The sequence below is a fragment of the Diplodia seriata genome (genome assembly GCF_021436955.1).
Source record: "Diplodia seriata strain FDS-637 chromosome Unknown scaffold_9, whole genome shotgun sequence".
Lineage (NCBI taxonomy): Eukaryota > Fungi > Ascomycota > Dothideomycetes > Botryosphaeriales > Botryosphaeriaceae > Diplodia > Diplodia seriata.
The window spans coordinates 804775-828743 of record NW_027117316.1 but is presented as its reverse complement, the minus strand read 5'-3'; the positions used below and the strand labels follow the sequence as shown (position 1 = coordinate 828743).

General features: G+C 58.9%; 7 protein-coding genes across 7 annotated transcripts; 2 read left to right on the top strand and 5 right to left on the bottom strand.

Moving 5' to 3' along the window:
- Positions 1-3647: 3647 nt before the first annotated feature.
- SLS55_008679 (uncharacterized protein) lies at positions 3648-4926 on the bottom strand (the record flags this gene model as incomplete). The annotated part of the gene is made up of 2 exons (XM_066780086.1): positions 3648-4853; positions 4909-4926. 2 exons carry the CDS (start codon positions 4924-4926, stop codon positions 3648-3650), a joined length of 1224 nt encoding a protein of 407 aa, XP_066629315.1.
- Positions 4927-5527: 601 nt separating this feature from the next.
- Positions 5528-6004, bottom strand: SLS55_008678 (uncharacterized protein; the record flags this gene model as incomplete). The annotated part of the gene is made up of 2 exons (XM_066780085.1): positions 5528-5764; positions 5816-6004. The coding sequence occupies 2 exons, from the start codon at positions 6002-6004 to the stop codon at positions 5528-5530; spliced, it is 426 nt and encodes a 141-aa protein (XP_066629314.1).
- Positions 6005-11779: 5775 nt separating this feature from the next.
- Positions 11780-17245, bottom strand: SLS55_008677 (uncharacterized protein; the record flags this gene model as incomplete). The annotated part of the gene is made up of 8 exons (XM_066780084.1): positions 11780-12123; positions 12274-12523; positions 12576-13158; positions 13208-14161; positions 15454-15844; positions 15910-15929; positions 15990-17098; positions 17153-17245. The coding sequence occupies 8 exons, from the start codon at positions 17243-17245 to the stop codon at positions 11780-11782; spliced, it is 3744 nt and encodes a 1247-aa protein (XP_066629313.1).
- A 559-nt stretch (positions 17246-17804) lies between these two features.
- SLS55_008676 (uncharacterized protein) lies at positions 17805-18931 on the top strand (the record flags this gene model as incomplete). The annotated part of the gene is made up of 2 exons (XM_066780083.1): positions 17805-18120; positions 18174-18931. The coding sequence occupies 2 exons, from the start codon at positions 17805-17807 to the stop codon at positions 18929-18931; spliced, it is 1074 nt and encodes a 357-aa protein (XP_066629312.1).
- Positions 18932-19471: 540 nt separating this feature from the next.
- On the top strand, positions 19472-19903 carry SLS55_008675 (uncharacterized protein; the record flags this gene model as incomplete). The annotated part of the gene is made up of 2 exons (XM_066780082.1): positions 19472-19602; positions 19657-19903. The coding sequence occupies 2 exons, from the start codon at positions 19472-19474 to the stop codon at positions 19901-19903; spliced, it is 378 nt and encodes a 125-aa protein (XP_066629311.1).
- Positions 19904-20577: 674 nt separating this feature from the next.
- Positions 20578-22292, bottom strand: SLS55_008674 (uncharacterized protein; the record flags this gene model as incomplete). The annotated part of the gene is given in 3 exon segments (XM_066780081.1): positions 20578-20826; positions 20913-22268; positions 22284-22292. The coding sequence occupies 3 exon segments, from the start codon at positions 22290-22292 to the stop codon at positions 20578-20580; spliced, it is 1614 nt and encodes a 537-aa protein (XP_066629310.1).
- A 526-nt stretch (positions 22293-22818) lies between these two features.
- Positions 22819-23969, bottom strand: SLS55_008673 (uncharacterized protein; the record flags this gene model as incomplete). Its single annotated transcript, XM_066780080.1, has 4 exons — positions 22819-22994; positions 23044-23083; positions 23261-23347; positions 23403-23969. The coding sequence occupies 4 exons, from the start codon at positions 23967-23969 to the stop codon at positions 22819-22821; spliced, it is 870 nt and encodes a 289-aa protein (XP_066629309.1).

The window sequence follows — 23969 nt, the reverse complement described above, 5'->3', positions numbered from 1 at the left end:
GAAGTGTAGAGCCAGCCCCACCGTGCGCCTTGGCTCGTGCCTGCTGGCTGCCTTCGATTGCACTTTCGAGAATATCGCTAACGCTGCCACCACGAGCGTCGCTGCGCGTAAAGGAGCCAGCCCTGCGCCCGCCCCGTCGCCCGTCACCGCAGGCACGCTCGAGCGCCCACCCTGCGAGCTGGCCCGTTGAAAGGGGCTTCCCGGCGTCGGTGCGCGCGGGTATGGGATACGCCCGCAGAACGTCATGCACAGTGCCTGAAGCTATACAGGGTCCGCCGTTGCGTGCCCTCGCGCGACCAGGCAGCCCGACAAGCGTTGTTCCCAGATCTTCCTCAGCGCTTGGCGGGTTGGCTGGCTCATCACGATCCGCCCACGCGCCGAGGATCAGCAGGGGAAACTGGCCCTGCAGCTCGACAGCAACGGCTGCCAGAGAGCCCGCTGCATCCGCCGTCCAGCACCACACACGCGCGCCCGCCATCTGCACCCTGCTGTACGCCTGACTCGCCACTCCCCAGCGCCGGCCGACCGCTGCCAGCCCACAGCGAGCCGAAATCCTCATATCCAGCCCATCCTGCCAGTCGCCGCCGTGTCGCACTTCTGCGCCCGCGCGCAGCACGCGACAGAAGATTTTAGCCCCGAGATCGACACGCTCTTTCTGTGGATGGTTGAATATAAGATCCGGACGTAAATGTGGGCATTGAAAACTTCCATCTACGTCCGGATCCTGCATTAAACTACACCTCCCGTGTGAGTACGAGGGTGGGCCAATTTCTCTTGTCACCCGCTGTGCGCGTGCTCCCCGATCGCTCCCGCTGTCTCTGCAGGATCGCGCCTCGCGCGACGCCAGCAGCAATGAGTCACGCAGAGGCTGACCCTGTCTGTGGCGGTGTCCGCTTTCGTCCAGCCCGTTGCTGCTGTCTCGTCGCCATCACGTATGCTACATAAGAGCCTGCGTTCGCGACTGTTGCTGGTGTCCGACAGTCGCCCGTTGCTGCACGTTTCTTTCATCCGATCTTCATCATGGCCTTGCCCCCGGGCCCAGGCTCGCTTGCGCGCATCCTTTGCCACGAGCACTTCATTGTCCTCACTCTGCACAGCTCGTCATCTTCCGCACCTGTTCCAGCCGAATTCCTGACTTGGCTAGAACAGTGCTGCGCTTTACTCTGCCAAGGTGTGTTGTCCATCCGGTTACGCTATCCATAAAACACGTCCCATCTAGTTCCTTGCGTCGGTTCTAGATGGGGTTGCGTAGGTTTGGAATCTACACATACATCCTGATAGTTGTTGCTTCAATCAGCGACGGGGGAAGAAGGTGGCGTCCTTCGCGGCATGCGGAAGGAATAAGTCTCTTGCACCCCACTCACTGTGCGGGCGGACCGAGCCAGAGCCAGTGCTCCGAACGCCATGTACATAGGTAGGGCGTGCACCGACCCTCACCGTTCGCCGCTTCGCGTGCTACAAAGCCAGCAGCCACGTGAGCCGGGCGGCAGCAGGACATGAAGCACGCGAACCTACGGTGAGGCTCGGCGTCCGTGTGAAGGGCTGCGTAGCTGTCGGGCGTTTTCCACCTGCATGACGCCGTGCTTCTGCTGCGCTGGCCCCATCCACCTACCGTCTCGCACCGCCAGCACGCTCCTGCCTGCACCGCAAGGAGCCTGGCTCGACTCTGCGCCAGACTCTGCTCGCTACCTCGTCGGCGCCCAGTCATCGTGTGCGCCATCGCTAACCATCGTCATCACGTGCAGAAATCCACGCCGCCCTCCCCCAGCTGCGCCTTCTCCAGCATCCTTCGGCCCTCGCCCCTGCAGATCCATCGGCGCTGAATCCTCAAACACTGCGTTATCTCATCGGCGTTGCTCGACAGCAAACCCCCGACTCCCAATCGCAGCAGCTGCCCGGTGGGCATGACGGTCAGCCGGACGATGACGATGCTACGCTCTCCACTCGCCTGACGTGCGGGCTCCAGGCTTTCCTGAAGCAACTGCGCATCCATCCTGTGTTTTCAAAGACCTCCGGCCTCTGGCTCAATGTGCGCTATGTCACGCGAGCCGACCTGGGAGCAGCCGAAAGCCTTGCCAGCCATTCGCCGCCTGCCTCTGCAAACGACAACGGTAGTGTCGGGCATCAGCACGCCCAAACACCGGCGCTGCCCGCATCCGCACTATCGGCCATCGGCACGGCCCTGCGCATCGCACCTGAGCCAAGTGCTGCTCCCGCCATCGTCCCGCATTCATCGCTCCAGCCAACGGCGCAGCAGTCCGCCTCCTTCGCCGCTGGTTCGTCAGGACCGCGAGCCAAGCTGCGCCCTGTGTCGGACGTCCTCGACCGTCTGCGCTGGGACGACAGCTTGGGCGGGACCGCCGCCTACGTCGTCGGCTACCGTGACCGTTTCGACGGCGTGCTGGAACTGTCGCTGGACCATTGGGTTGCGGAGAGCACCGCCGAGGACTGGATCCCGTTGCACCGCGTCAGCTACGTCAAGCGCCGTCGGGACGGCGTGCTCGTCTGGTGGCGTGAGGGGAGGGTGGACCTCATCTACGGCAGCGGGAACGGTGCTGCTTCTGACGCTAATGTAGACTGAAGCCCGGCAAGGGCATCTCTTCAGCAAAGCACGCTTATGTAGTGGCTCGCCACAGTGCCTGTCTGACGTCTTGCCTTGCCTTGCCTTGCCTCGGTTGGTGCAGCATGTGCGGAGAACGTGCTTAATGCAGCTGTGGAGCAATATGGAGAGGAGAGAGAAACGCGGGGTGGCACGCTGCACGCTGCCCTCTGAATGGCGGTTCAATGCACCTTTCAACATCGTCGTGCGGATCCTGGCTAGGTCACCGTCAGGCACGGACGCCATCGTCAGCAGTCTGATAGGCGACGATGCTTGCTGCAGTCGAGTGGGCGGCTCACAAGCCCAGGATCATATTACCAGGTGGGGTTAGCCCGGGACACGATGTGTCGATCTGCATTTTCGAGAAAGAAATCCGGGGCTGCGGAAACGAGGCTATGTGCTGGCAAATGCTCCTACACGATCTGCAGCCCATTGCATTAGTAGGGTACCCATCCATAGTGCCGGAGAGAACCAGGTTTCTTACCAAGATTTGCAGCTTACTGCGTTCATGACATGGAAATCTGAACAGCTGCTGGCCCACAGGTGTATTTGCATTCATATTTTTACGTCATATGCGTCGTGATTTACAGTCTCGCAGCTTCTGGCGATAGATGATGCTTCCTCCCAATGCCTAAAAGTACCAGCCTACCGCCCGCAGCGCCATTCATAGTAAACAGAGAAAAAGAAAAGGCTTTCATCCAGTTGTCGTCAAAGTGGAAGGAGAACGAGATGCGTATGTCAATCCACATAGAAATATGCAAGCTTCTTTGAAAGACACCCTGAACGCAACCCTTCTTGAAAATATCGGCCACCCAAGACAACCAAGAGGGTGCTCAACTGGAAGACAAACTGTGAAATATCAAAGGGGAATGCTTCAGGAAAACGTATTTCACCAAATGTTTTAACTCCTTGAGAAGATCGTTCGTCCAAGTATCGAAGAAGTGAGTGAAATGATGGAACCATGATGGAAATATGATGAAAACAAAGGCATTGTCGTAGATCGTATCAAATTTCTTGAGATGCATCAGTGTCAGAAGGCAGGGTCCGGTCAACGGCTTCTTCTTCGCCTGCGCTCGTAGTAGTAGTCATCATCGTCTCCATGGGTTGACCGCTCGTTTCTCTCTTGTCTCCTCTCGTACTTCCTCTCTGCCTCGTGTGCACCCACTGCACCAACCACAGCAGCTGCAACGGTTGCCAAGGTGTCACCTTTGGTCAGCTCGGTCCCCAGGAATCCTCCAGCCAATGCACCCATGGCAGCTGAGGCGACGCCAGTGCCATGAGGTGATTTGCTGCGGCGCGGGCGTCTTGATGTCGAGCTGCGAACGCTGTCATGGCGGCGTGGCTCGCGGCTGTAGGAAGGGGCGTTTGAGTAGGCGTCCCGAGCAGAGTAGCTACCGCGATATTCTTCTGCACGTGCCATTCGAACAGGCAGAGGAACAGCGTTTTCATGGATAGAAACCGCCCGTGATCTTCGGGAATATGGATACGGTGGCGCAACGTATTCGTCTGCCGATTTCATGGCGCCGGTGGCGGGTAGGTCTTGGCCCGGTGGATACTCATATGTATCCCGCTGATCCCTGAAGCGGACGACATCGTACGTGTCCTGGGCATGGCTCCTGCGGCTTGCATGGCTGCGGATACTGCTGCTGCGTCGTCCGCTGTAAGCCTCAGACGGGGTGCTGGGGCCGTCGGCGTCCGGGTCGTTGAACGCCTCGGTATCGACGTAGGCACGTGTAAAATTCCTGCGAGAGCGGCTTATCTCGTCCTCGTCCTCCGAGTAGTCATCGGTATGCGTGAAGGGTGCGCGACCGCCGTGGAGACCGCTGGCCGAGAGGGCGCGGCGACTGTACTTGGTGCGGGGCGGCGGTGGTCGGTATGGAACCAAGTCTCGATTCTGACGATCGTCCCTGTAGCTGCGCGGAGCGTCTCGGTAATAGTCCTGGGGGCGACCATCCATGCTGTAGCGGTCGTAGCGGTCATAGCGGTTCTGCTCCCGCCTAGATCTCCCTCTTGGGCCGCGCGAGTCGGCATAGCCGTAGCCGTAGTCGTCGTCCTCGTCGTAGTTTCCATCATAGCCGTAGTTATGCTGGGCAGGCGGTGGCTCGTCTTGTTGCCTTGGGTGATCTACCTGGCCGGCTGATTTGCGCCTTTGCCTGAGCTTGGACAATCGCTTCTTCGGGTTGGGAATCCTGTCGTAGACCTTGTCGTAATACTTGCTGTTTGCGAATTGCGCAATGGCGCCAGCGCCGATGTCCTTTTGAAAGTCAGCCCAAGCATCAGACAAGAGGGCGGGATGGGGCCAGGCGTACGACAAGTGCAGGATCCATGGCGCGGGCGTGGAGCAGCCGATGGCAGCAGAAGGGGATTGAGAAAAGCTGGCGATGCTTCGAAGGCGGAGCAGCAGGCGAGCGGTGGAGAAGTTAGCGGGCGGAGCTATAATATGAAGGCATCCATGGCTGCCCGAGACGGCGTGCAGATGATGACAGGCTGCAGCAGGCGGCGGGGGCGCAGGGCTGTTCGCTGATGATCGGCGTCGAGGTGCAGGCGGATCTCAACACATCGACCGGACGAGCCACGAAATAGGTGCACGCAAAAAGGGGAGGCGGGAAAGGCGGAGAAATACAAGCTCTTGCGCCAGGACATGGGCGACGGGTTAGGGCGACGGGTCGCGGGAGTGGCAGGCTGGCCGCGGCCGCCCTCCATGCCGCCCTGTCCTGGCGGCCAATCAGGGTCCGATGACGTAGGGCGAGCGCTGGCCTCCACGTCAGGTCACCCGCCACGGCGGCCTGTCTCAGGCACAGCAGCGCCGAACCACTGCAGTCACCGGCGGGTATCGAGTGTATCAGCCAAAAGGTTTGCATTTCTACCGCACCATCAAAGCAACAAGCGCCCCAGCCCCGCCGCACCCGCAGAAGTCCAGTGTGCATCTCAAGCGTTGGCGGCCGCCTCGAGCAGCTTGTTCTGCTGCTCGGGGTGCGTCTTCTCGACGTTGCCCTTGGCCATCTTCTTGGTGACCATGTTGCCGTCAATCTCGACGTCCTCCTTCAGCTCGCCGTCGGCAACCCGCCACTTGCCCGCGATCTTGAGCGAGCCGACCGGCGGCTTCGCGTCCACGAGCGAGTCGACGCCGCCGGCCACGTTGGTGAGGGTGAGCTTGTAGGTGGTCTGCACCACGGTCAGCAGCCGCCGCCGTCACATGGCCATGTCACCACCTACCTGGCCAATGGGCTTCTTGTCGGTGACGTTGTAGGTCGCCTGGGTCGACGCGTCGCCCGAGTCGAGCTCGTAGGAGACGAGGGCGGGGCAGAGCGTCTTGATCATGAGGTCGTGGTTGTGGAGAGAGGTGATGACCTGCTCCTCGCTGACGCCGGCGGGCAGAGGGGTGGAAACGCTGGTGTTAGTCATGTTGGAGGTTTGGTGGGGTGTTGTCTGTCGGAGTCTGTCGGAGGGGCTGCTGCTGCAATGCCATCGCAGCCGTCGCCATTTATACGGATGGGCTGGGTTGAGGTCGCAGAGCCAAGCTGACGAGTCCGGCGCGCAGGCGCGAAGTCCGCGAGTGAGGTCGAGCGTCAGCACCAGCTGTGCTGAGCCACTCACGGCTCCCCATGGGGTGCTGACGGAAGCTGTGGATGGCTGAGGAGGAGCTCTGGTCGGCTCCGTTCGGCTCCGCACTCCTCGAGCACCACCCGTCGTACAAACGCTCCTCCAACAGCTGCCCAGACGTGCCCAGTGCCGCTCGGCCGACGAGTCCTCCAGTTCCTGCTTCCTGCTTCCCGCCTCCCGCTTCCCGCGCGACGGGCGTTTCGCGGCACACGCACCCCAAAAATAGCGATGCTGATCGGCCGACGGCACTGCGACGCCCTCACGCCGCGGGCCGCGAGGCTGAGTGTCAGCGGCTGCTGAGAGCTTACATACGCCATCCAGTTACCTACTTACACGCGGCCTGTTTCTCGGCCCAATTCTCCAGCTGGGTGAGGCCCTGCTTCCACTCACCACCAACAACCACGCCAACCCTGCAGCCTACCCCGCTCTCCGCCTCCGCCTCCGCCTCCGCCTCCTGTTTCACCATCACCGACACAATCCTCGAGCTCGCCGTCTTGGGTCGGACCGTTGCGGGTCATGCCGTCGGACTGCCGGTCCGTGAGATCATTTCGGGAGTATAGAACGGCACTCTTGTCTGTTGCAAAAATAGAAGGCTCTGCGGAAAACGGAGCCGGCTTGTGCTAGCCTTGACAGCCCCAACAATTGACCCACCAGCTCAGCGGTGGTGCTCGTGGCTGGTCTGTCGCCAGTTGAGCTCATGCGCTAGAATCTACTTGCGGGCGTCAGCACCTTCCACGGGCCGGCATTATTCGTAGATGGTGCTTACTGCGTCGCAATTATAGCTGCTGAGATAGAGCTCGCCGCGAGTAAGCCGTAGGTAGAGATATGCCCTTCCAGCCCTGCGCCATGTTCCAGGCTGATCGACAGACCCTGAAACTAAGGGCATCGACCGCCGCTTCGATGCTCTGACCGTTGACAGGCGTGCTCCCTATGTATGAGGCGCGGTGCATCAGCGATACCCACGTCAATTGTCTCGTTTTAAAAAAGCGGCGGCCACGTATCCAGCCAAGTCGTTGAGCATTTCAACCTCGTTGCGGCTGGCACTGAGGTCTGGATAAGCGCTAGGGAAGCCACCCACACAGCCGTCAGCGCCTTTCTCGTTACATTGTGATCCTGTCTCTATGCGGGATGGGCTCCGCTCTATCGCGTGGCAATGAACAGCAGGCATCAAACACTGTACACGTTAGCTGGACTGTCTCGTGTAAGTGGATGCTACATGGCAGCTCGTCAGGAGCCATGTGACCATTCTGCCTGACCCTCCGTCCTGATTGCACAGAGTGCTGTGATTGCTGCTGGCCCTCTCACACCAAGAAGTACCATCCCTCATACAGACCGCAGGGTCGCATGAACACTCTTGCAACAGAGCATTCAATGCTTCCCAACTGTACTCTGACTGCACTGGAGACCTGCGGTCCATCTCGCTCCAACAGGTGTGTCGACGGCCCCCGTCCACTGCGTTGGACCGCGGCGTTTTTCGCCATGTCTGTTTGCATTATCCTTCTACTTGTGGTTCTGCGCCGCTTCCCGTGATACCGAACGCAATGCCGTTCGTATAGCCTTCGGGGGTATTCTCGCCGGCGGAGCTGTTGGCGGCTCTTCGTGATACCGCGCTACTCGAGCGCTTGGTTTAGTTTCGCCATTCGATGCTGGCATGGGAGTTGCTTCGATGGAACAATAAGTGAGTACAACCGGGTTGGTGCAGTCTGTCTGAGGCATGCCGGCGGCGACAGTGATCGTTATGATAAAGCGGCGGCGGAAGGTGGGTGGCATCCTGAGAGCCATCGTTTTAGCGACCGATGCTCTGTCCAAAGCACTCAAAGAAGCGTAGGGGAAACATCATGGATATGCGCAAGGGCAAAATCTGAGATGACCTCGACGGCGTTCACTCGCCTTGCTGCCGGCGCCGTGACGCTTCATCGGCTATCCGAAAGGGCAGCCTCAGTTCTCTGCGCTCAACCAACAAAGCCCGCACCTGCTTAAGGCGGCAATGATTGCCTGAGATGCTGTCGGAGATGTCGATCGATATGATGGTATGCTTCTGGACACAGACCTCGATTGTGGGACAGCGAGCGGTGCTCACGCCTTCTGTTGGCCATCGCTGCTTCAATGCCATATCCAGTACGGAGGGTCTGAGCTCCGGCGAGACGCCTGTGCACATGGCTTGCACGGCTCTAGATTTGCAGTCGCTCCATCGGTCGAGGTCGGTCGCCGCTTAACATTCCCGAAACCGGTTGTATGTTTGTGGGTCTCCCCGCTCAAGGAACGTAGCGTTGGGTATGTGCTTAAGAGGTGCCTGGCGCTGCTGCTCGCAACGCACGGCCACATCTTGGAAATCGAGCGATGTGGAGATAACTGGCTCCGTCGGTGGGGTCTGGAATGACGCATTCTGGCAACTGCATGAAAGGCGATACCCGAACCGTTGAGTGGAGACCACCGCTTGGGCGTGGGACCCGGGCCTCGAGACGGTGCAACACACCGTGAAAAGGCATTTTGCCACCGCCCCTGCCCCATATGTCAATCCCGGCCAGCAACGGTATTGAAAAGCAAAGAAGCTTCATATCCCCGTGCCCTTTGCCTTCGGTTCTGTGAATGTACCGGCGCAAAGCATGACCTTTAGCTAGACAACCAATGAGAGTCATTGCCCACCGTCGCATCACTGCCCCATCTTATCACCCTTTCGATAGCTGTTGCTTTGTCTTTTGCTTTGAGTGTCTTTATAGTATCACTGCCTTCACCAAAGGATGGTCACTGCGGCGTGATGAATAGCAGAACAAGGTAGATTTCGATTAATGAGTTGGTTTGCGCAAAATCCGGCAGTTCACAAGCCAGGACTTGCTTTCCAGCAACTGCAAGACGTTGCTCTTTAAGTGGGAGCTTGAGTGGGGGGGCAATAGAAAGCTGTGCGGGCCTGCAGGAACGTATTCATGCTTGATATCATGGACTTTTTTCTGGACAGTTCCAGACGATCGGCAGACGCTCTCAGGTCAGGGACCCGATCCAAGCACAATCCACGGTGGATGGCTAGGAGCGATGAGCAATCAAGCTATATAGCCGGCATTGAACTGAAACAGGCTCTCGGCGCTTGCAACTCACCATACCCGAGGGCTCGGATACCGCCACTTAGAACTCTTGACCGCGCCTAAGGGGTATCAGATTCCTCACAGAGCACACACTTTAGATTTTCGTGCTCGTCCAGGCAGCGGAGTCTTCCACATTCTGCGTCATGTTCTATCGTTTGCTATAGTGTAAGCGTACTACCAGGAAGCCAATGGCCGGTAGACCTAGGACAGATGCTGCGACAACTCTACGCCGCCGGTCTGATTCTTTGGATCACGATAGAGATCATAAAAGAGGCCGTGCTTGAACGGGTCCACGAAAGTAGCAGACCCGGTGTTGCGAACGCCGCTTGTTTGGCTCCTAGGAACACGGGTGTTCTTGTTCGTCTGTTTCCTCTACCTCGATCGATCCAGACGCATGGGGGGACTGGCGATTGGAACGATCATATTACCGAAGTCGAGGCAAAGCCAACTCGCCGGAAGGAGCCACTGTGGAGCCCGAGTATCGGCCTGGATACCGGGCAAAGCCACTTCGGGGCGCCGTGTCCAGAAATGATGCTGGGCAGTAAAGCTATGACCGTGCAGCTTTCGGCGCGCGCGATCGTCTGCCTACTGAATCTAACGGGAGCACGGCCTACAGATCGCAACTGACCGAGTTGGCCCCACAGCAGGGCAGCCTTAGGGCCTGCCGTGTGCTGCACAAGCACGAGGTCGGAACCAAAACAACGAGACGGGCTTGCCTTGCGCGACGCCGAAGCCCGGCCCCTTTGGAGACTTGTAGCGTAGGAAGAATCCTGCTGTGGCAACGGCGCCCCCAACGCGGGTCGAACATACCGCTCTACCGTTGCATGATGCAGCATATCTCCGCGGATAGCCTCGCGTAGTACAAGTTGGATCGGTGACACTGTGCGGCAAAATCCAGATGCCTGTGGGCATTTGGGGTCTCGCGGCCGGCAAGGACGCCGCGCTGTAGGCCACTCTCGGTCTGGCGCGCATCTGGTCGAGCGACTGGGGGGATGTAGACGATTGCTTGCTCTCGAGGCCAGCGTAGACGCAGGAAGCAGCGAGACAGGCGAACAAGGCACAGATCGTAGGCAGATGACTCCGTGGCGTGGAACACCTCAGCACCGAGAGCGGAAGCGGTCTCCGGAGCACACTCCAGGCTCCCTCCAATTTGTAATTCTTTCTCAGTGGCGATAGAAGATCGCCAGCCCCTCTGATCTCGGTGGGCGGCCAACCATCGCACCTGGCTCCGTAGCAGATAAACAAGAGGGTGCCGTCAGTCGGAAGCTGTCCAATTGCTTGGCCGGCCGCGGAGCAGAGACTTGGCGTGGTAGCGGACGAAGTCCAGACGGAGACGAGGGTGATAGCTGCGCGGAGGGCAGGCACTGACAGCACTGTGCCCTGATAGAAGCAGCTGCTGGCCAGGCCCGCCATGGCACAGCGAATAGGAAGGCCCGGGAGAGGGTTGGGACTTACCGTGGGAATAGAAGACGCGCCGGTCGGCAGGGCGGCTGTCAAAGCTGTCCTCGGCCGCCCAGGACGGGGCCAGTGCCGGGGACAATATTGCGCGCACACGAGGGTACAGCTGCCACGCAGACAAGCTTTCCGGGCTGCCATGGTGCTGTACTGCGTGCGGTGCCGCGGCACGACCGGTGGGCTCCCGAGGCGAGGGCAGGCCGAGGGCGGGCTGCTGGACTCGGTCAGTACTCGTGCTAGCAGCGCAAACACCAGCGTTAGTAGGGGCCGGACCGGGCGTGAAACCCCGCAACAGCTCCTCTTCAAGACAACGGCAGAGCGATCGGGCGGCGGGCGCGGGCGTGGCTCCGGCCCTTCTTATCGTCTGGCCCGCCGTTGAGGCCACTGACGCGCGCCTCATACCGCCATCGCGCCCCACTAGCCCCTGCCGTCGTTCTCAGCGCCAGTGCCGGACCCAGCAGTGCCCCCTCCTGCCACCCGGCTCGTACCGCCCAAACAGATCCCTCCGCTAGCCTACCCGCCAGACAACCCTCGTTTGACGCGTGCGCGCCTGCTGTTGACCTGCTCCCCCCGTCGCCGTCTTGTTGGAGCCCGGCACCGCGGCCATGACCAGACGGTCGGCCGCTCATCAAAACTAATGCGACAGGCTTTCCGCCTGGGAACTGAGCATTGCTAAGCATCGTGGACCCCATTGCCTCCTTCTCTACCAAAGCCCGCCCCCACCAACACAGCTCGTGCTTCTTTGCCCAAATCATCCATCGCCCCGTCCCGTCGCTCCTGCGTCCATTCCCGGTGCCGTGCTGCGACCCAATCCAGTAGCCATTATACTTCTCTGCTGGCTTTCTCCTTGGGCCCGTTTGGCCGATGTCAGCCAGGGGATATGGAGCTGTGTGATGCCTGCTGCCATCTTCTGCCAGTGATCCCGCCGGTCGCCAAGGAGGGCTAAGGAAGTCTATTTTGATAACTTGGTCATGGAGCCTTTGGGGCGATCGGAATTGCGAACATCCACCCGCCCTGCCCGTGCTTTACTCCCCGACTAGCATCATCTGTACTGTTTGTCTGGAGGCACAGCATCGAGCTCGTCGTGCCGCAGTTGGCTCTGCGGCTGTTCCAGTCGCCAATGCCCCCACCCCTCGTCGCCCGGCGAGAGGAAGTCCATCTGCCCAGTGTGCGTGCTGCTCTCGGCAAACCCGGGGAAATGCGAGAAGCTCATTCGAGACGTGTCCGGCATCTGCGACGTCGCCGTAACCCATGCGTTCGGCGCCAAGTTGCCGTACATGGCAGGCGCGGACCCTGGCAAGGACGAGCCACCCACATCCAACTGGGTGTCCTGGCTCGGAAAGGGCCACGCGCTGAGATCGCCTTGCGGAGGGAAGAGTCCGTTAGCTTCATTGATAGCTGAGTCAGGATGACTGTCTGGTAGCGACGCGATACTACCCACGCTCAATCGCACTTGAGACATCGAGCCTGATCCTTCCGATCTTCGCATCGGCGGCGTTGGCCGGTGATCGGGTCGTTGCCTTCGTTTGGGGGCACTCTGGACCGTGTCCTCCTCAGTGCTCTGGCGCGATGCCGGCACGACCGAAGCCTCCCGCTGCGGGCTTGACTGTGATATCTCGGCTAAGACGTGCTGGAGGACGAGACACATGCGTTCCGCTGGCGCAAAGATCGCAGACATCTCTTGGAGCGACACGGCCATGCACTTCAGGTACTTCAAGATTTGGTTCCGCTCTTTGACGTCCTTGACAAAAGCAAGGTCTGCGATCAGCGTTGTGCAAGCAACCCCCTGCTGCATGTTAGCCCTGGCCTTCCGGCTGTTGCATCCGCCACGCGCTTACCGCAGTTTGCATTGCGGCGCAGAAAATCTGCTTGGCAGTAAAACGCTGTCTGTAATGCCAGAAATTCTTGACAACGGCTATTGCGTGGCCGGTGCAAGCTTTGCGAGCCGACGCAACAACGGCATCTCCGGACAGGTCTTTGGCTTCCGGAGACACCGAGTCTTCGTAGCGCGCAAATGGTCGCCGGATTTGGATGTGAACCGAGTGGTACTGCTGGTGCAAGACGAAGAACGATCTGGGGGCGGTTTGGATATTTGCCGACTCCCACTTCAACGCTTCCGGCAACCGAGAATACCAGCCATTCAATTCCCGGTCCAGAGCAACTAAGGATCTATAGTCAGTACGGTCGAAGCTTCCACCTGCCACCGCAGTCGCCTCCCTATTTTCCGCCGCCTTGCCTGCAATCTCCATCAGATCGATCAGCGCCTCGTAGATCTGGGTCTCGAGGGATAGCTCTGGCCCGTTGGGCAAACAGGCGCCGAGCCGCTCAAACCGCTTGGCCAGGGTATAGACCTCCAGGTCGGAGCTCTTTATCGCCGTCGGTCTGCCCAGGAACAAAGACCAGTACTTGTCGAAGATCACACTACACAACATCAGCATGAGACGGAGGCAAAGGCTGCAGAGAATCATACCAGGCCCATAAGGTCATGTGCCGCACGTCGACCTCGCGCTCTGACAGCCCTGACGAGCGCGTTTCCAGGTGGAGACCAATGTCAAAAGCTAGCCTGACGCCCATGCCAGAGTAGAGCCAGCCGGTGTGGTCGCGTCCCACGCTACACTCGCAGTTCGCAAGGAGGAGGAGTGCTTGGACCTGGGGTATCCCGCCTGGTCTCTCTAGCTCAACATCGAGCATGAACTTTGCCTCGCGGTGGAAAGTACTCTCTCTCGGCTCTAGCGCAATTCTTTGGATGTCGGATCGAGTTTTGTCGGCATAGCGGAAGCCGACAGCAAGAATACAGATGTGGAGGAAAGGAGAATAGAAGTGCGGTGAGCCATGCTCATAGTCCTCTAGGAAAGCGTCTTTGTGGATGACGTGCAGAACGGCATTGAAATGTTCCCAAAACAGATCCATGAGGTACTCATGTGTCTCCTGCGAGAGCAGTCGGATCGTCTTGGTGGCTCGCCGTGCGTGCTCCACAATGTCCGAGGATTTGGAAGCTGTCGCCTTGTCTGACGGAAGGTGGCAATTCATGAGCGAGCCAAAGAAGCGCACGCTTCCACTGGTTTGGTCGATGCCTAGATGGCCCTTGGGGGCGAGCAACTGGCTGACCAGACTCTGACTCTCGTCCGCCGGGTCCAGCAGGCGCGGAGAGGAAGCGGTTCGCGCGGCATACAGAAAAGGAACGGACTGGTCTGCGGCGTCGTCTGACTCGCTGAAGGAGGCATTGTCGAAATGGGGCGGTTGGGCGGGCTCCTGGCGAGCGTCGTTTGCGCGTCCAGGCTGCGGCTCCTCGGATCCAGGAAGTCCAGGCCTGATGCGTGGAGGGTGGATGACGGGTGGCGGCTCTTCTCCTTTACTCCTGAGCAGGTCCTCCAGCACGGCGATTCGTTCCGTCAACGAGGCCACATAGGCGCGAGATATCGGCCTGTTAAGGTCAGAGCATGTTCGTCACCGGGAGAGAAAGACTTACTTGCGGCGCTCGTCGTCGTTCCGGATGATGCATTCGGCGCCGGTGCGCTTGCAGTTGAAACACTCGGTCTCACCAGGGCGCACCACGCACTGGAGGGAACGGTCAGCACGCAGGACGCATGAGGGAGCAGGGGAGGCACGGACGCGGATGCGGCGGTCGCGACAGGAGGCACAGGCTATGGAAGCGCGATGGCGGGGCCGCTTGCTCGAGGCGGCGTGTTGCTGGTGGTGGGAATCGACGGGTGCCGCAAAGGCGGCCGCGTCGGGGCTGGCGTGTGAGCGTGAGGTTTGCATATCCTGGGAAGGCGCTCCTGGAGTGGGCTGGAGGGCTGACAGCTGGGCGGGCTGGGGCATAGCTATACAACAATGCGGCTCGGGGAGCGTCGCCACCATCTGCTGACCGTCCTGGTTCGCACGCGGCGGGGCCCCATGGGGGGATGTCATTGCAAAAGGCGACGCCCTGGCGGTTGGGCAAGCCTTCGAGGCGGGAGGCAGACGGCAGCGCGCGCGCAGATTGGCCCTGCCCAGGTCCGGCGATCGGCGCAGTGAAGCCCGGATCTCCGCAGGCAGACAACGTGGGAGCGTTGACGGGCAGGTGGCGAGCGCAGATGCAGGGCCGCGCCGCCTCAGCGTGCCAGGACGGCCGAGCCTGACTAGGGTTGGCGGACGGCCTCCGCCCTGCTGCTTGTCCTGCGCTTCCGCCTTTAGGTTCCGCGCCGCCCGGGGCCCGCAGCCGCCATTCGGCTCGCTCGCCGCCGCCTGCCATCGCGCTGCATCCACGCCCGCACACCCCAGCAGCACGACAACAAGCTTCCCATGCCACGCGCTGCCAACAGCTCGTCGATCCCAGATCAGCCCACTTTCATGATTCATGCTGCATGCTCTACACACGCCTATGTCCTCGGCTCACGCCCACGCGACGCACCGCCCTTTGATCGCCCCACCGTCCACCGTCCATCGCCACCGCAAACCCACCACCAACCTCACGCGTGCCCGCCGCTTGAACCTTAATCCAAATAAGCAGTACCGTCTCGCGTGCAATGCTTCTGGAAGGGATCGGCGAAGCTTTTGGAGTGCTATTCCACGTGGCAAAATACATGGATGGCCTACTCTATCGTCCTTGGTTACTGCAGCCTCGCCTGCCTCGTCTCCTGGCCTAGATCGGACCCCGTCAGCTTCCACTGGCCCATCATCTGTCACGGATTCCGCTTAGACATGCCTTCAACACCGCCGCGGCGCTGAACAAACTCCGAAACCCACGTCTTTACAAATTGCGCCTCCCTCGCCTGCGCATCTGCCACCGGCGCCGGCGGCAACTCCGTCGTTGTCTCGTTCGGGAAAAGCCCGTTCTCATCCCAATGGTGCACCGCTTTGCCCGTGATAAGGATGAACGGCTCGCTGTCCGTCGACGTCCGGTTAGGTGCAGCAAACGCATGCGGCGTTGCCGCCCGCCACGGGTCCGCCTCTCCATCAATGATGGCGAGCCGCGGGTAGCTGATGCCGTATCCGCCGTACTTGTTGATTGCCTCGACGTCTGCCGCCGTCGTGATGTTGAACGCGTCTCGGCAGATGATCGCGTTGTAGTCGACGTCAATCAAACGCGAGATCAGAGGTAGCTGTGAGCTTGGCACTCCGCTCCCTGTAGGCGGAAAGCATGTTGTGAGCAAAGCCAACCACTGGCGCGCGGAAGAGCAGCCGACTAACCTGTTTGGAGATAACCCCACCTGTCATTGCCACCGTCAGCACTTTACCCCTGGAAGCCGCCCGGGTCGTCAGCCACTTACTGCGTGCAATACTGGTACGGCCATGCTCGCCACGTTTGCGAAATGTCATCCTGGGCATAGAAAGTGGCGTTATGGTTCGAGAAGCACCCGTCTTGTGTTTCGCTACACTGGGAAACCTGGGTCAGATTTACATAGCCGATGTAGTTGAGCATTCTATTGCTGAGGCTCAAAACTTCATCGGCATACCCGCCGACGCGGAGCAGCTCCTCGACGTCCGGCTGCAGCGTAGCCGTATCGGGGTACAGTGGCGAGTCCGAAGTCAGGTTGCTGCAGTACTCAAACACCGACGGATCCGACACGGCGGGATCCCAATTGAGGCTCTGCCAGCCAGCGATGCCGTAGCTCAAGACATTGGCAAAATCATCATCGTAAGTCAGGTTACCTAGACCAAAGGCGCTCTTGAGCTGATTCTTGTGCTTGGTATTGTTTTGGTCAGTCAGAATATTGTCCACAACGTGCGTCAGCTTCTGCAGGGTGCTAATGCAGTCCGGAGGCCCGTACAGCCTCTGGGCTTCGTAATACTGCCAGTAGTCATAGATGGCCTCTGTGACGCCCGACGAAGATATGGCACCCCAGAAGGTTTCGGGATAGAGCTTGCGAAGGAAGGCCACGAAAGCGCCGGCATAAGAGCCACCGTAAGCGATCCAGGGGGTGCTGGACGGACCCAGGTCATAGCCTTCCAGGCCTTCGAACACGACGTGCTCTGCAAAGTATTGCGTGTCTTTCAAAGCCTGGGCAGTGGTCAAGAAGCGCAGGCTCTCGGTGGTCAGGTCCGACACGGGCCAGCTCTCGCCGTAGTAACGGTGCTCCAAGATGACGCCGAGCCCGCCAGTGGCGTTGGCTAACTGTGCAACAATGCCCTTTTGCAGATAGGGAAAACGATCCTCGCCGCTAGTTTCGCCACTTGCGAGGACAATGACCGGGCCTCCGGGTTGGTAGTACGTGGCGTCGAACCAGTAACGGAGCGGGAAGGTGCCATTGGTGTGCGGTGCGTACAAAGAATCGTTGTGAAAGTGGTCAATCGGCACGGAAATGTTGTAGGCAGGATACAGAGCGGACGGGTCGACGTCGCGGCGGTCGAACTGGGCAGGCTCATGCAGAGCGCGAATCTGGCTGGCGGTAAGCAAAGGGGAGGTGGGGCGGGGGGCCGCTGAGCAACAGACCTGTTTACGCAACTCGCGGATGGGCAACGATGTGCGCAGGGCGCGTGCCTGGCTTGACAGGCAGAGCAAGCCGACCAGAAGATTCAGGAACATAATGATGGGTGAGGGAGCAGCTGGCCGCGGAGGGCAGAACAGACGGAGCGCACACGATGGGGTTTTGTAGCTTGCGAGGCGAGAATGGGGCCATGTTGGTGACGCACGGCAGCTGCTAGTAGCAAGATGGAAGGTGGGCGTCAAGCTTTTGCCGAGCGGGCAGGTGACTAGCCGCAGCAAGAAGGTGGCAGAGCCCTGGTGCAGATCCGCGGAGCGCCGCAGGAGCCCTCGGTGCCACTGCCCGAAGAGATGCATGCCTCAGGCATCGACAGCGACAGCGGCTGCCTTTCTCGGCCGACGCGCCGCTGCCTTCCTCGGCCGCTGGACACCAAGGACGGGAGAGCCGCCACCGGCCCGAAAATGCTCTGCTTTGGCTGCTTTCCATCCATCCATGTCGGCTTCTGCGGCGATCGGGGCGCTGCGTCGGGCCGCTCACTGCTCCCCCGCATCCCCGCCTGTGGGCAATTCCTCGGATATTGCTTCCCACCCATCTCCCGCCCTCACCTCCGCATCCAACTCTCCTGCATCAGCTTGCTTTTGTCGACCTCTGCCGTTCGCCATGCCCGTTGCTTCACCATTTGAGCCTCTCCGCATCGAGCAAACGGATCTGTTGACTTATCTCTTTCCGCCCGGTCGACATGTATCTGACAAGCCCGTGTGGGTTGATGCCGCCAATCCCGAGCGCTCCTTGTCGCCCAGCCAGATGCTCCAGTGGATAAAGAAGCTGGCCATCGGCCTGGACAAAGTCGGCTGTGCCCGCGGCCAGGTGGTTTTGATCTACACCCCTAACCACATCTTTGTCCCAGCTGCTTACATGGCTACCGTTGGATCTGGGAGAATCTTCAGCGGGGCAAATCCCGCTTATTCTGAGCTCGGTACGCTAACCGTTGTTGAGCGTGGACCGTAGAGATGTTGATGTGCCACTCAGAGTTACTGCACCAGTTGAGGGACACTGGAGCCCAGGTCCTCCTGGTGCATCCCTCCCTTGTCAAAACCGCGGTCTCCGCCAGCCAAAAGGCTGGTCTTGCCACCGACAGGATCTTTTTGTTTTCCGACCAGGAGCATAGACCCGTGGGTGGAGTGCGTGATTGGAGGGAAATGATTGGGTCTTCCGAGCAGGCGGGCAGCTACCAGTGGAAACGCATGGCTGGAGATGAGTCCAAGGGCACCGTGGCCACGGTAAATTACTCTTCCGGCACCACAGGCCTGCCCAAAGGAGTATGCATATCTCACTGCAGCCTCATCTCGAATGCAGAGCAAGCAATGTACATGCGCTATGCATTCAAGGAACGGGCGCCGGAAAGATGGGCGGGGTTTCTCCCCCTATACCACGCCTATGGACAGCTTTACGTCAACATCTTGGCCCTCAAACTCCAGGCAACCGTGTACATCATGAAGCAGTTTGTCTACGAGGATTTTCTCCGGGTCCTTGAGACGTACAGGATCAATTCCTTGCAGGTCGCGCCGCCTATCCTGGTGATGATGAGCAAACGTCCGGAGACATCGAGATACGATCTCAGCAGCCTCGAGGAGATTACGTGTGGCGCTGCGCCACTCTCCAAGGAATTGGCGGATGACATTGTCAGGCGCTTCAAAGTGACCCTGAAGCAGGGCTATGGCATGACGGAATTGACATGTGCGGCCATTGTTATGCCCGGCGGAGCCGATGAGGTTGAAGACAAGTGAGCAATCCAACCGGCGCATGCATGCTGAATACTGCTGACCCGGTTCGAAAACAGCACCGGTTGTGTTGGCCAGCTGTGCCCCAACACTGAATGCGTTCTCCGGGATGACGATGGGAATGAGGTCTCCTCTGGTCAGCCTGGAGAGATGTACATTCGCGGGCCGCAGGTTTGCTTGGGATACTGGAGAAATGACCAAGCCAGCAAGGAAACCTTGAGTTCCGATGGCTGGCTAAGGACTGGTGACGTTGCTGTGGAGAAAGACGGCTGGTTTTGGATTGTTGACAGGAAAAAGGTATCCACAAGCCCCCTCACAGCGGATGACTAAGAAATTGGCCCTCTGAGCTCACCGAAGACGATACACACATCCTACATAGGCAGTTGAATACGTGATCCGGACGTAATTGTGTGCATTCAAAACTCACATTTACGTCCGGATCTTGTATTCAACTGCCATATGATGATGCAGTATCTGTGTAAGGCAGATGCGGGCAGATCAAATTTTTTTGGTCCTCTGCTGTGTCCTCACATTGGAGTACCCTTCATGAGTAGTGACGCTAACTTCAAACAGGAGCTCATCAAAGTGAATGGGCTGCAAGTGGCTCCAGCCGAGCTTGAGGCTGTCTTACTCGAGCACGAAGACATCGCTGATGCTGCTGTTGTAGGCGTTGTATTGTAAGCTGAACTCGCCTTTGTGACCCGCTGAACGCATGCTGACTGCGTCGGAAGACGCGGCGAAGAGTGGCCACGAGCATACGTGTCACTGAAGGGTGACAAGAAGGAAACATCGACGGAGAAGCAGATTCAGGACTGGATGAAAGGCAAGGTGGCCAGGTACAAGCAACTGGTCGGCGGCGTATCATTCGTCGATGAGGTGCCGAAGTTGCAGAGTGGCAAGATCATGCGTAAAACCCTCAGGCAATGGGCGAGCCGTGATGCGCCGGCATTGGAAGCCAGGGTAACAGCAAAGCTATGATCCGACCAAGGCAATAATGTCAGTGAGCCGCCACAATGCGGCGGATCGTGTTTGCTTCCCTCGTAACACGTACGCCTGAAGTGTAAAACTGCAGCCTAGCTAAATACTCAATTACATTGCCCTTTGCCAAGAGTGTCCCTGCACTTGGGTACGCGACCAACATGATTAAAGAGTTTGAGAGCGTCAAGCTCGGATCTTTCAGCAGACAAGTGCTATGCGAAAAGAGTATGGGTCACCATCTGCAAAGGACATTTGGGAACCAATCTCAGTGAACTTGATCTGCTGGAGTTGGGGTGCTGAAACGTGAGCGGCGCAGTGCAGTACAGTTTAGTGGCGCGGGCGAGGGAGAGTAAGCACTCTAATCCAACCACGAAACCACTCGGGCCTGACTTGGTGAGAATTTGACCTAAAGAGCCGGCAACACAAGAAAACAGACCCTTCTAAACACGCAGAATCTAGTCTATTGGCGCGGATTCTCACTTTTGTCCAGCTACGTTACGCTCGTTTTTGGGCCTAGAGGCCAACCAAGAACGCCGTCCATGTGTCCACCAAGTGGTTGTTATTGTTTGAAGTCGCCGTGGGGTTGTATTTGCCCCGAAAATCCAATATCGTTTCCCGATCGGCAGTGAAAATGCAATCATTAGATCTGCTGATAGAAGAAGGGACCATGGCTCTCATAACTTCACTGGAAATTTGCTCCTCAGCGCCTCGCCATACTTAACGAACAGAACCGGAATGGGTATCAATGCAATGGCAACGAAACCGAGCAGCGAGTTGCCCCAGCCCAACCCGAGGGCCTTGTACATGGGCTGTCCGGCAAGGGGAACAAAGGCGCCAAAAAGTGATCGCAAGACAGTATTTGCAGCCATTGCAGACGCAGCATGCATGGTATAAACGTCTACTAGGTACGTGTTTGGTGCCATCTATATGAAATTTGTCAGCATGGTTTTCCAAGGCTTGGGTGAATGTGAACTTGGCCGTGAACCTGAGGGCGAGTGGGATCACTTACGAAGATCAGCATCAAGCCAAAACCAATGAAAGTGGTTCCAATGATGGGTACTATCCAATGGGTATGCTTCTCAACGGCCCATCCGTACCAGAAAAGCCCTATCGGCATCGCCGCTGCGCCTGGAAACATGAGTGGCAGGCGCTTTTCGGGAGTGAAGGTGCCCTTTGCAAGCGCACTGCGCACGCTTCGGTTACCCCAAACAGTATACACCCATTGGCCGGTAACACTGCCAAGCCCAACTCCAAGGTAGGTCAGGCCAGCAGTGCCGGTATTGAAGTTGTATTGCTCCTTATAGACAAGGGTGAAGGTGGTGAAAAGGATGTAGAGGTAGGCGTAGGCAACGGCGACGTAAAGGGAGAGGAGAAAGACGATGGGAGACCTGAAAAGCATCTTGGCCGGTCGTACAATGCTGAAGAAGAAGAGGTCGCGGGGCGAGAGGCCGGTGTCGAGCCTGCTACGAAGTGCCAAATTCCCAGTCTCCTTTTTGAGGCGGCGCACCTTGCGGTTGAGGATGGCAATGGCATATGTCTCTGACATGAGAACCAAACCACAGACGGTGACGACTCCGGCAGCGATGCTGACCACATAGAAAGTCCAACGCCAGCCGGCAGCTTGTGAAAGAAAGCCACCCGACAGAGGGCCTACCACAGGGCCAATACACGGGCCAGCGACCCAGATTGCCATTGCAGTGCCCCTTTGCTCGCGCGGGATCAAATCGGCGATTGTGCCTCCGCCGAGAGTAAGAGGGCTCGCGCCAACGCAGCCGGCCAGGAAACGAAAAGCAATGAGCATGCCGAGGCTGGTTGAGCGTGCGCATGCTACGTTGAAGACGATGAACAGAACGTTGCATGTGTGGTACAGCGGGAGCCTCCCGTACATCTCGGACAAAGGTGCAATGATCAGAGGCCCCACGGCGAAGCCAAGGACGTAGACGGACACGACGAAGCCAGACAAAAGCTCGCTGGTCGAGTTAAACTCAGCCATGAGATCGGGGACCCCTGGGGCGAACATGGATGATGCCAGCGGAATGAGGAAGGTTATGAGAGACACAATGGCGACGGCGCCCCACTTCTTGGCCTTGGGCCAGTTCATGGGGTTTTCTGGGTCGTCTGGGCCGTCCCAGTCGACAACGTTTGGATCTGGAGCGGGTTGCCGTTCGTCGTCGGGATCATTGATGGAAGTGGCGGCGGAAGCTTCGCTCTGGTTTTCCAGGTCTGCATCTTTTTTGAAGCCTGAGGCAACGGCGGCTGCCCTGCTGGCCGAAGGAGAACGCTTCTCAGGGTCGGTGCAGATGCCCAGATTGGTGGGGATGTCTGCGTCGTGGTTTTCTTCGGCAGCCAATTCCACCACGTCGCTCTGCTCGGGAAGCACAGCGCCCATGGCAGCGAGAAGCGGAGTGGTGAGCGGGAGGGATTACAGGGCTGAGTCTTGGGTTGGACCTTCTGGGCAGAGCATGCAGCATGCAGCAAGCAGCAGGGCACAGGCGGGTCTTGAAACAAACAGCGGGACAGGTGCTGGATGGAATTAAGGCGGCGCACCGAGGTCTTAACGCCGGACGGATTATAAAGGGAAAGCGTCGGACGAGGGTGAGGGGTCACGGGCCGGGGCTCCAATGAGTGCCCCAGGTGCGGGAGGCGGCAGCCGGGTGGGGCTGCTGGATAAGTGAGTACTCGGTAGATGGAAACATGTCCCCATGTGCGCCGATCAGCGCGTCGTGGGGCCCCAGCATTATTGCCGGGCGCGAAGGAAGGCAGTGAGGGGGCGTCGCACTGCAGGAAGGAGCGTTGGTTTGTTTGCATGCTCGTTCGTGCAGCCGAGGTCAGCCCATGGCTAGCTTCTCAGTGCTCTTTCCATTCCATTGTATTGATGACTCGCTTGCTCGCCCCTCGCCTGACCCTCGTCTGACTTACACCCTGATGACTATCTTCCCAATCTCGCTTTGCTTTTCCAACCGCGCAAACGCCTCCGCCGCCTGTTCGAACTCGTATTCCACTGCCACCACCGGCCGGATCTGATGCTCCTCTACGAATCTCACAAACCGCTCGTTCATCGCCTTGCTTCCGGCCCCAAGCACTCCCCTGACTGTCCCCGTTGTCAGCATACCTCGTGTCTTGGCTTCCGGTGAACTTACTTGTCTTTGCGCCGAAGAGAATGGCGGGAATAAGATCCGCCTGTTTGGATTCCGTCAGGATTCCCATGACCGACACCAGCCCGCCCGTCCGCGCACTGCGCAGCGCCTCCTCAATCGTCCCAGCACCGCCAACCTCCACAACATGGTCCACTCCGCGCCCGCCCGTGATGCGCAGGACTTCGTCTGCCCACTTTGGCGTCTTCCGATAGTTGACGACGTGTGTTGCACCCAGCTTCTTGGCAACTTCCAGCTTCTCGTCTGTCGACGACGTTGCTATTACCGTGGCACCTGCAGCCGACGCAAGCTGGACACCACTTAGCTTTGCACGCGTCTTGAGGCGAGGAAAGATGCCGACTTACTTGGATGGCGAAGCAACTCACTCCACCCGTTCCCTGCGTCAACACCGTGACTCCTTTGGCTGGCTTGCCAACGCCGCCTGGCGCCTCGAAGAGAGCGTTGAAGGCAGTGAGCCCCGCCGTCACCATGCCCGCCGCCTCAGCATCACTCAGCCCCTTCGGCCCCTCGAGGATCCTTTCATCGTCCAACGCCAGGTATCGGGCCAATGTGCCGTTTGCCTCTCCGCCACCCATGACGGCGTCAAAAACATAGCCATCGCCGACGTCGCCGTCCATCCAGGTGTTGGCATTCACAATGACCGATGCCCCGATGTGGTTGCGCCACTTGGATGAGGCGCCGGCGGCGACGACGGTCCCGGCCCCATCACTGCAAGGAATGAGGTTTGGTGCTGTCTGCAGAGGGTACGCTGCGCTATGATGAAAGACCAGGTGGTCGCGAAAGTTGAGTGAAACGGCCGTGATGCGGACAAGCGCCTGGCTCGGACCGGGCGTCGGCGTGGGGAACGCTGATTGTGTGAGCTTCGACGCACTGGGGATGACCCATGCCACATTTTGCTCCTTGGTTGCCAT